Source organism: Phalaenopsis equestris, unplaced genomic scaffold, assembly GCF_001263595.1.
Source record: "Phalaenopsis equestris unplaced genomic scaffold, ASM126359v1 Scaffold000761, whole genome shotgun sequence".
NCBI classification, from domain to species: Eukaryota; Viridiplantae; Streptophyta; class Magnoliopsida; order Asparagales; family Orchidaceae; genus Phalaenopsis; species Phalaenopsis equestris.
The window spans coordinates 2,179,849-2,192,072 of NW_018165201.1; the positions used below are offsets into that span (position 1 = coordinate 2,179,849).

Here is a 12,224-nt window from a genome sequence, read left to right on the forward strand (position 1 = left end):
TATATATATATTAGTTTGAAAGAGAGCGGTGATTTCATTCCTAGAGATGTTGGTAAAGAAGACAAATATGTCATTGCCAATGACACGAGGTAGGTTGATGTGTTGTGTGAGGTCGGTTGGCTAGAAATTAAGTTTAAGAATAATAAAAGCGCCTGAATTTTTTTAAAGGTGTTTTTAAAAATAAGAAAAAAAAAATAAAGATTCACGGAACACTACTTGAGCATATATAAAAAAAATAATGGGAAATTGGTACCGAGGGTTCGATGATGGATGACTTCTGAAGTTTAGGTGGTGAGTCAGAGTTGTTTGTATAAATATGACATGATTTCAATGGTTCTATTCGAGTTAAGGATCGATACTTATTCATGTTCATTTTTAGTTGACTGAAATTATTTTCTGCACTTGTTGCTTTTCATTTTTTTAAACCACATTTTCATCATTGAACTGCTATGATATAACATCGTGAACTTTATATAGAATAAGTTTACATGGGTCCTTGGTGCATGCAAGTATTGTGTTAAAGTGGTATTATGTTTAATTTATATGAAATTGATAGTCTTTTTGGTATTAGGATATTTTCTATTATATTGCTGAATTTTTAATAAATAATGCATGGTTTTTATATTTCATGTTTTTTTTAAAACAACATGCGCCATGCTTTTTGCGATCCAAATATTGTATGATCTATAAATTACTAATTTGTAGGTTTTTTGTCCGAAATTGATAGTCTTTTTGGTATTAGGATATTTTCTATTATATTGCTGAATTTTTAATAAATAATGCATGGTTTTTATATTTCATGTTTTTTTTAAAACAACATGCGCCATGCTTTTTGCGATCCAAATATTGTATGATCTATAAATTACTAATTTGTAGGTTTTTTGTCCTCTTTATTCTCCCTTTACTTCATCATTATTCATCATATCCAGTTCACATCCTTGGATACCATCCTGAGAACCAAGGTGCTGCCCAAAACTATTTGTGTGATATTTAGCTTGAATAATAAAGATTGAGAATTTATGAAAAGGACCCCAAATATTTGCAAATTTCAATACTTTTAATAATTTTGATATGATGACTTCTTTATGGTTGAGTAAGTTGACTGACTGTTGTCAGCACAACTATTTGTTTAGGTGTGCATTAATCTTCATAGTATAATTTTTTTATATAGGTCCTCACTGTTAATAAATTTGCATGTCTTTTCAAAAATTTCAAATGGCAGGGCAGTTTTTTACCCATACGTATTTCAAGCATAATAGGATGTAAAATATGCGTTTTTCATAATTTTTATGTTTTTAAATTCTAAAATACTTGAATAAAATAAAACATTGCATATAAAATAGGGGCATTTACATACATACCACACAATCCCTATGTATTTACATGTATAACACCTAGACTTCACTCCATTTATCTTGCCATAATCTTTCATAACACACAAAAATTATCACTATTTAAACTTCAAAAAAAGTTAAATGCACCTTTTTTATGCATAGATTAGGTGGCATATTGGTAAAAGTTAAAGTTTAGGAACACTATATTTTATATATATGAAGTTTCTATCAACTTGAACATATTCAAGTTCTTTCCTTCTAGTTTTTTTTTTTTTAATACCCCTGCTAGTTGTAGTTGCTATTGCTGGAATATTTTGCTATTTGGACCCCCATTTTTTTTAAATTAAAACAAAGGTATCAAGGTTAGACGTAATCGGTAAATCTCAGCTAATGATTATTTATAATTCATTAGAGCTTAGGTTCATCTTAACAACGTCTTTAATCAAACAAACATTTGCATGTCAATCCGGTATAATCTGGCTCGTTGTTCAACTCGAATTACAAACGACACATGGATGAAAACAACAAAGTATAGACTAACAGAAACAAGAATGAACAAATAGGTTATACCATTTCCTTTTGTTTCTTAGTTCACTAATGCAAGCACAGAAACTTTAACCTCAATGATGCAAATGTCATTAACCAGAAAACCGAGGGTTGGATAGTGAAATTTGCTTAGGGGAATGCAAATCTAATTAATTATTAGTTTCTTTTGAATAATCAAGCTCTCTCACACTGAAGATATAAAAGAGGGTTATGAAACTTAAGCTTACACCAGCAACAACAAGCCTACCCCCCCCCCCCCCCCCCCCCGGGCTGGGGTCGGTTACATGAATCCCTCTTTTTTTTTTTCTATTGTGCTATAATGAGTGTTTTATTTTCATCTATCTAATAAATTAAGATGTTTTTTCATATAATAAGCTCGGGTCTTTTTAGATCCATCTCTGCCTTTTTTTTTTTTTTTTTACATAACCCAAATCCAAAATCTATTCAAAGCAAATCATGAGATAGCTGAAGTTTAATTTGACCAAACCATCTAAGATGACTATAATCTTTTCCTCTGTTGGAGCCAAGCCAACTCTTTTATGGATACATTCTTTTCTCATTTTCTCTAAATATCAAGCCACTCGTCTCAGCAATTACCAATATACTATATATAGTTGTCTGCAGTGAACTTCTTTTCATGGCTGCTCTTTCTGTCCAGTTTTGAGAAATTTTCAATTTTCTAAATATCATGGCTGATCTTCTTTTGATTTTGTATTTGTCTGAATGGGAACAACCTGGATGATTTTCACACCAAACATGCAGCTTTCATTCAGCAGGTAACCGTTAGAAGGTTTTTTGAATCTTTTCAGATCTATTAAGTTTGTAAAACCCATTTCATCCTGAACCCGCTCCACATTTTCGCCTGCAAATACTTGTTTTTTTCAAATTAAACATAAGTTTTCAAGCCTGGCCGTCAAATTTTCATATTTACACTCATAACAATCAAATTTTTAATGTCACATTAAAAATATAGCATGATATTATTTTTTAAAATTTTGGGGCTTGAAGGAGAATCGTTTTCAATGGTGACAAGTCTTGCAATGCTTTATGGTACAAAGTGTTGCTGAGATGAGAATGCTTAGGTGGATGAGTGGCTTGGCACTTTAGAGATAAAATGCAAAATATTAAATAGAAAAATGATGAATATGATTTATAAGACTCTATAGTGGTAGATAAGAGTGGTAGATAAGATTAGAGAGATTTGTTTTAGCTGGTTTGGTCATATTAAATGGCGGCCACCCAATGATCTGGTCTGACTGCCTAATGATTTGGTTAGAAAAGTGGATATTTTAGATTCACTTTATATTTAACCTAAAAGACATCGACTTGTTGTATAAAAAAAAATGATCTTATCTATTATAATTAAATGAAAATATGACGTTTAATAGGACACAATGGAGAGAAGAATTCATATAGCCCACCTCACTAAAAGGTTTGATGTTGTTGTTGATGATGTTTTTGTTTGAACTGGTTCTATATGGAAGCAATTTTAAACCTGAACAGAATGGACTGGAGGGCTGATTCATTCTGGAGGGCTGATTCATTGTTGAATTGATCGCATGGGCCATTCTATTTTAATTTTTAAAATCATGTTTATATAAATAGAAAAATGATTAATATGATATATAATATATAGCTCATTCATTAATGATTTTTTGAATGAATTTTTTTGTTGAAAAATAAAATTTTCCATGGCTGTAGAAAGTGACCTTTTTCTGAGGTGGTGGTTCCATTAATCTGGTTATCATAAGTGTGGCTGTCAAAAAAGCTCGTTGTTCGCGAACAGTTCGTGTTCGGTTCGTCAATGAGTTTGTGTTTGATTCGTTTGATGAGTAAATGAGACAAATGTGAATAATTTTTTTCTTTTGGTTAGTTAAATTAACGAAATACGAATAGTTATGCGTTTGTTTGTGTTCGAATCGTTATTGTGTGAAATGTAAAATAATTTAAAATTATTATATACAAAAAAATTATGAAAATTTAAAAAAATAAATTTTATAAATTATAATATATAATATATTAATATATTATATTAGTAATATATTAATATAAATATTTTATATTTATATAATATAAATATTATAATTAATGTTATATATTATTTATATATATTAATATTAGGGTTATCAAATTGGCTCGTCGTTCTCGTTTGTTAAGAAAAAAATACAAATAATTATTTCACGAATAATTTTGAACACGAGTTTATTTCAAATGAACCGAACACAAACACAAGTTGCGTTCGTTCGTGTCCGGTTTGTTTACACCCATAGCTCGAAATCAGCTTGAAATTAGGCCGATTTGTTATACTCAATTATACTTTAGCATTATATATATAAATTTTATAAATAAAAAAATACTATAAGTTGATTAATGTATCGTTTGAAATTGGCTCAAAAAAATTTAATTTAAAATTTTGGCTGGCAGCTCAACTTGTTTATGGATTTGATCGTGGTCTGAACCAAAATTTGAAAAGACTTCGAGTGATTAAAATTTTTGAGCTAAATGCGCAGCCTAATGTTGACAATAATGATAAAATAGTAGAGAAGTCGAGAAACAAAATTTAACTTTGATTGAAATAAAAAAAATATATTTCATAATTATTTTTCTAAAAATGAATGCTTTTTTTATAATATTTATTTTTTAATTCTTTGGTAGAAGATTAAATTTAATATATTATAATTTGGATTATATGCATTGGTATTCCATTAGTTTATGTAAATATGATGAAACTTTTATTATATTATTGGGTCTGTATGTGTTGAGCCGACCAAGAAAATGAGTTCAGGTTCTAAATCCAACTAAGGATGTCAAAAATTGACCCAACACATCAACACGGCTTGAATTCGACTCAAAAAATTCGGATTAACATTGACCCGAATATTTTTCGACTCGAGTTTGGGTCAGAGAATTCAATCTGTTTATTATTCGCGTCGGGTTTGGGTCAAACCTGAAAACCTATTATGACCCAAATAAGCATGAAAATTAGGCTGGGTTTGGGTAAGCAGATCAAGCTAGAGTTTGGGTCATAATTTTTGACCCATTTATTATTAATATCATTTTGTAAAATCTACTACTTCAATCTTGGCCGCTAAAATATCAACACAAATCCTTGTACTTTCTACTAGTTTTAATGTGAATTGTATAATTCCATATTCTACCCTAGTGAAATTTCTTACCTTAAGTTCGAAAACATCCTATATTTAAACACATTTGGTTCTATTAAAATGGGTCCGAGTATCTTCTTCATGTATAGATGATTGTTCGGCCTAAATTGTTCAAACGAGTTTGGTGATGGCCTTAGGCGAATATTTTCTCTCTACTTGGTGACGAGTGGTTGTCTTGAATCCAACTAAGCGAGTTCTCTTGAAACCCGACTGGCGTGAAATGAACTTGGCCAGCGAGTCCTATTGGAACTTGGCTAACAAGTTCATCTCGAGCTCTGCCAGCAAGTTCTCTTGAAACCCAACTCACAAGTCCACATTTATTTGCATCTTGCAAATACTTATTAGGAAAGTTTACCGAGCAATGAAGGTAATATCAAAACAAATGACACAACAACTTGAGGTATTATTCAAATTGCATTCAAAGCCTACTACTTTTCCAAAATTTTACATCTTTATAATGATCTGAAAACATTTTGGCACAAATAACACAACTTCTCAGTCCATAGGGAGAGCTTTTTTTGCAACATTTAATGTTTTGGGGTGTTTACATACATACCAACCAGTTCCTATGTATTTACATATCTAACACCAAACTTATGCTTTTTTTACATTTACACCACTCAATCTTTAGTATCACATAAATAACACTATTTTGAGTTGTAAAATGTAAAATACACATTCATGTATGGGATAGGTGACATACATGTAAAAATTCAAAGTAGGATGTTAGATATGTAAATGCACTTCTTCCTTGTAATCACTAAAAAGGGGTACCTGCAATAAGATTATACTGTCAAAAAACCAAATGATGAGTAATTGGGAGAAGGATAACCAGAAAGCAAACAAGCAGCAACATATAGAAGAGAGGAACTAACCATTTATGCTTCATTAGAAATCTCGAAAACTCATTTTGGGGTCATCATTCTTCGAGCCACCTCCACCTCTCCCCCTTCGCCCATTTCCTCTTCCTCTTCCTCTACCTCTTCCTCTTCCTCTTCCTCGTCTAAAGAATGACTTTCCATGCTTCACGTCAATTAGCGAATGCAAAAATTCATCACACAGCATACAACCAGAATACAACGTGGCTCCATTGCTTAGGGGCGTCGTCTTCTTATTGAAATCCACTTCGAGGATTGAGGAATCACAATCGGGGCATCTCGTGCTGGTGGTCGAGATTCGGTGAGCTCCCTGTGGAAGGGCGACCATGCAATTACATGTGTTGCAGTAGAGCCGCCATTTGGGGGCGCTGACGGGATCAAGGATAAGCGTCCCGCTGCACTCGGGGCACGCACACACTCCCTGAGTAATCATAGAGTGTCGACATGTTGGATGAGGGCAAAGAAAGCAGGGCATGCCAATTCCTTTGCCTAATTTTGTGGAATTCCCTAGCTTAATGGTGCCAAATAGATTGTCGATGCCTTCGAATGGAGGGGAATTGTAGCAATAGGGGCAGAGAGGAAAGGACTTCCCATCGACACCGGACATGGAGAAGAGAACCAACTCAAAACTGTCGAGAGGGCACGTGAGTTCCTTGTATAGCTAAAAGATGGGAACCAGTCAGCAAAGCTTTTTCTAAAGAGATATAAAAAAGGTGGCATTTACATACATAACACAACTTTTTTAAATACCCAAACTTTCATATTTAAACATATAAAACTCAAATCTTTAATATCACATCAAAAATAACACTATTATGATGTTTTAAAAGTAAAATAGACCTTTTCATACATAAGTTTAAAGCACCAAAGTGCTATAGGGGTGTAAACAGGCCGAGCTTGAGCAAGCTGAACATGGTCCATGTTCGGCTCGTTTATTATTTTCCTGTTCAAAATTAGCTCGTGTATAAAATGGCTCAAGAATATCGTGTTTGGCTCAAAAAAATATTCGTGATCATTTTCAACTCGTGTTTGGCTCGAATTGGCTTGTTTAAATTAATTAGAAAAATAAACTTACGATACTGGATTCAAACCTGTACTATACCTATGCAATAAAAGGCACAAAATCACATGATCACACAAGCCTGTGATTTATAGATAAATATATATAATTTTCATATTAAGAGCTAAAACAAGCTGAACACGATCAAACAAAAGGTTATTCTCATTTGGCTCATTCATAATTCAAGCTTAAAAAAATTTCTTCGTGTTCGTCTTGCTTACTTAACGAATGATTCAAACACGAGATACTTAATGGGCCAAACATGAGTTGTACATGAACAATGAGCTTTATTGATAACTCTAGTGCAATGTATGTAAAGATAAAAGTTTAGATGTGAGATATCTAAATACATAAGAATTGTGTGTATGTATGTAAATTTCCTAAGAAAAAAAGACTGTCTTGATGCAATCTTCAGCAACTTAAAAATTTAATATCAATCTCATTTGAAACTCACCAGCTTCAAAAAAGGAACTTAATTTACCATGCATACCATAAATGATGCAATGAGTATGTTCTCCATATACTCATATAATGACATACAATAAAGCTTGCAATATTTCTACATCCCTCACTCATAATAAACAAAATAAAAAACTGAAAACATAAATAGCATAAGAGTGTAAATAAAGTTTTGCATTGTATTAACAGACCAGATGGTTATTCTAGCCTACATACACAAAGAAAGAAGCTCATATAACATATAATGTTATAATATAACTTAAGAAAAGTTGTTACAGAAAAGATAACTAATCTCATGCATTCGACAAATCGATTCAAATCATCATTTTGCAGTTCTAAAAGGTTAAATAAATCAAAACCTTTCTCGTTCCAAACATATGGTATGAAAAAAAAAACTCTAACCAAAACAAAAGGATTGCTGATTTTTACGAGAATTAACTCTCAAAATTAGATTGCCAGAAATGAAGAAATTAACCTTAATTGAGCCATTTTGAGGGAGATAATAGACCTCCTCGCAACTGATACAATACAATCGTGTTGGTTGAGTTGAAATGAGTTTCATGTAACGGGAGCATTTTCCACACTTGCTGAGCAAACGTCCAGATTCGGCCAAGGTTGAAAATTGTGCTTCAAAGAGTGCATCCATATTTTCAATCTGTCACAGGAAAGACTACATATATATAATTCAATTCAACAAGTATCATTTGAATGCCAATATTAATATCCTCATCTACATGCCATTCTTTTAATATAATAGAATCATGATATCTAAATTTACCAAATAATCACTTATTCAGCCAGCACTAATGGTTTATAGTTACTAATTCACATTAAATAAATTTAGGAAAAATTACATACATGCCAATGACGCCATCCTATAATCATGCATACTTACAATTCTAACATCTATTATAGAAAATGAGTACAAAAGAGAGCTGTTTCAAAAAACCATGAAAAACTTCAAGGCTAAACATGAATCGGATGACCCAGACAAAAGTGGTTTGCACAGACACAAAAGAATCAAACAGATTGAGATATGATCCAACCCCCAATGAAAAAAATATGCATGCAATGTGCTAAATGGGAATCCTAATCCTAGCTGCATGATGATACGGAATGATCAACATGGATCAAGTGAAATATATAAGGAGAATATGCAAGTACTTGTCATAAGAAAATGTCCTAGGTTGGTCTAAGGCTAATGAGAGGCTAATCTACACAGGCAAATGTCACGAACTATTGGAGATTTATGAAATGATAGACTATGATGAGAGTAAATCATTGTTTAAGTGTGACGCCTGATCCATAAGGATCAAATCATGACTTGCTACACTAAGGGGAGTAAGCAAGCCAAATGTGATAAATGCAAGATATGTACAATCTACTATGATGTCATGCCGACATGTATGAATTTTATGACCATGATAAAATTGATATATAGCCTTATAAAGATTTGAATCTCACATAAGCAACTCAATGTATTAACCTAGCTTGATATAGCAAGATCAAATCATGTGAAATTTAGAGTTCATAAGAATTCAATTGAACTCTAAATAAATATACTAATACCTAATGCATTTACTAGTACTATCATTTATTTTGAAATGACTGCAAACTCATGACTTTCAATTCTAGTGAATTTTTCTTCATAGTGTAGGAATGATATGTGTGCACAACATTATTTAAATTATCTTAAATATTGAATGATTTATAAGTATATTGACTGCTATGTAAATGAGAAATGAATATCTATTATTAGAAAGTGATATTTTTATTGGATACTTGTATATGCATGATTAACTATGTTGAGTCATCCTTTGATGGTACTAGTGAGGGAACACTAAGATACTCGTGCACATAAATGGAAAATAATCTTGATATTGAAGTATCTTAAGTGGTATAATTTTTAGACGGTGTTCGTGCGATGGTTGTATAGATATAAAATGATATTGATATGCTATTGATATAGTAAGATTCGTTGATAACATCTCAAATTTTAATATTGATTTATTAAAAGTTTAGCATGCATGTATTTTATTTTCTTTTTTCTTGCATTGTAGTTTATGAATACGAGTATTCACTAGTTTTTTAAACTCGTTGTTACTTTTAAATTAATTTTTCAGATTAATTTAAGTGATTAAAAGATGAATGATAGAAGAAAAAATATTTATAGAAGACGCGGGCAACCAGTAGCAAGATAAACTTAAAAATATGGATTTAATTTAAATTAATTAATGGCTCTTTCATTTATTACTAGTTAATTATAGAAAATAATTAAGAAAAAAATTAAATTTCAACTGTTAGACCATCTGCTCCCATCTTGGTTAATTCGAAGCTTTTTGTATAGTCGTGACAATATCTATACTAACTTCATAGTCACGTATTGTAGTGTGGCTCACCTCTGATCTCAATCTTTCTAAACTCTAACTAAAGCCAAACATAGCTTCAATTTTTTAATAGCCACCACTTTAATCAACATATCCGCAGGATTTTGTGTATCTTCTCCAATAACAAATGCTCACATTCTAAAATTAAACAAATAAAACAATACTTCAACTGGATACACTTTATCCTGACATGAAAAACAACATTCTTAACTAGATGAATAACACTCATACTGTCACTATAAAGCTTTCCAATCCCTTGCCCCTTGCCTAGTATTCAAATTATTTTCTTATTAGCTTCAGTGATAACAATGTATTCAACTTATGTGGTTAAAAGTACAACAATCTTTTGCAGCTTGAAAACCCAACTTACTTTTGTGTTCTCAAAACTAAAGATATACCGTATTGTACTTTTTCTATCATCTATATAGATTGTCATATTTGAATCAATATATCCATGTAAATCAATCATTGCACTTCCAAAACGAAGTGCTTTATTGATTGTTCCCCTCAAATACCTGAGAATACACTTCACCATCTCCTAATAATATTTGGTTGGATTACCCATGTACCTGCTTACTACTCCCACTGCTTGTGCAATATCTGATCTTGTACATATCATTGCATACATTAAACTTCTAACAGCTAAAGCACAAGGGGTTTGTCCCATCTTTGTTTGCTCTATTTCAGACTAAAGTGATAATTCCTTAAATAGTTTGAAGTGACTACCTAAGGGGGTGCACATTGGTTTTTATCTCGCTCATGTTGAACCTGTGTAGGACTTTCTTAATATATTTTTTCTGAGAAAACTTCACTATATATGCAATCTCATTCCTGTTGATTCTCATCCCGAGAATCTTCTTAGTAAAACATAAATCTTTCATCTCAAACTCTCTAAATAATTGCTCATTCAAATTCCTGATCTTCTCAATTTCTTCTCCTGCAATCAACACGTCATCCACATACAAAAGAGGCACTATATAACAATTACCAAAATTTTTAATAAAGCAACAGTAGTCTGTCTGACACTTCATGTACCCACTGTCTACATAAACTTGTCAAACCTCCTATACTACTGTCTTAAGGCCTGCTTCAAATCATAAAGACACTTCTTCAATTTGCAGACCATGTTTTTTTTCCCTGGAACCTTATAATCTCGTGGTTTCACCATATATAATTCTTTTTTCATATTACCATGTAAGAAGATGTCTTTACATCTATCTGCTCTAGATGCAGATATTTCTATACAGCCAAGCTCAACACAACTCTGACAATTGCTATCTTCATTACAAGAGGGAATATCTCAGTATAGTTTATGTATTTCTTCTATTTAAATGAATGAGTTTTGGAAGAGATCAAGTTTGAGCGAGGGGAGTTGTCCTCAACACTCTCTACTTGTAGCTAGGTCACCATCTTCTCTAGTTAATTTTGCTACTTATACAAAAGGTTGTACTAAAATATTGAAGGGTAAGCCATGTCCAGCTCTTGGCTAGATTACTAAAGGTTCTTGTCATATCAATGCCTTGAGTACTCCTGTCAAGTCCTCAAATAATCCGGTCAAAGCTTCAAGTTGGCTAGCCAAGCACTTAAGAAGCTTCTAGTCGAGCACTAAAGTTTGCTAGCAAAGCAATGGAATAGCCTGACCAGACCTTTCTGTACTCTTTTTCAAGCACTCAAGTTTTTATTTTATTTGTTTGGTCAAGTTCTTCAATAGCCATATCAGCCCTTTAATTAAAGCCTAAATGCCCAAGCTTGCCTCCGACTATTAATTAAGCATGCATGTCATCAGGCCTTAAAGCATATGTTCATAAAGGCATTAAGCACGCAAGTCCATGTTGGCAGGAAATCTACATAACTTTTCCATTTAATCCTTAAACTTACATATAGAAGTCGATGATTTTTGCCTAAGACGTGCAATGATGGTCATCAGAAAAAAAGAATGACATTGACTATCATCTCATTGTGGGATAACAGATTTTACATGCCAACCACACCGCCATCGCTGTCAATATGGCGAAAGAGTGCTCGCTTTTGTAATATTTTGCAAAATCTCTTATTTATTTGTTTTAAATCCTAACTGTAAATTTTGTACTCACTAGTGGATGAATGCTTAGTTTTTTCGGACGAATACAGGTCGGTAAAAAATCAAGAAAACCATGCTAACAAGAATAAACCATTTGCGCAATAACATACACTATGACTGAACAAATAAAAAAAATGAAGTCATGGATGTTTGTTTGCAGCATATAAGAAAAATAAACATTAGCATCTCCAATTCTAATTATAATCCAACACAAATTATTGTTTCAGCATCACTAATTGTTAACCAGGAAAAAAACACATGAATAAAATTGGGATGCAACACAAAAGTAAAGTAGCAAACTATATATATATATATA

General features: G+C 32.1%; 1 protein-coding gene across 2 annotated transcripts in view; it reads right to left on the reverse strand.

Moving 5' to 3' along the window:
• Positions 1-5,438: 5,438 nt before the first annotated feature.
• Positions 5,439-12,224, reverse strand: part of LOC110030842 (DNA topoisomerase 3-beta) — a 59,238-nt gene continuing 52,452 nt past the window's right edge. The window contains exons 14-16 of one of the 2 annotated variants that reach the window (XM_020733775.1): positions 7,917-8,096; positions 5,920-6,583; positions 5,439-5,818 (exon numbers count right to left, since the gene is read on the reverse strand). In XM_020733775.1, the coding sequence (XP_020589434.1) occupies positions 5,933-6,583; positions 7,917-8,096 (831 nt within the window). In that variant the 3' untranslated portion in view covers positions 5,439-5,818; positions 5,920-5,932. Of the gene's footprint in view, positions 5,835-5,919; positions 6,584-7,916; positions 8,097-12,224 lie in introns of both variants that reach the window. The other variant, XM_020733776.1, reaches the window with a different exon arrangement.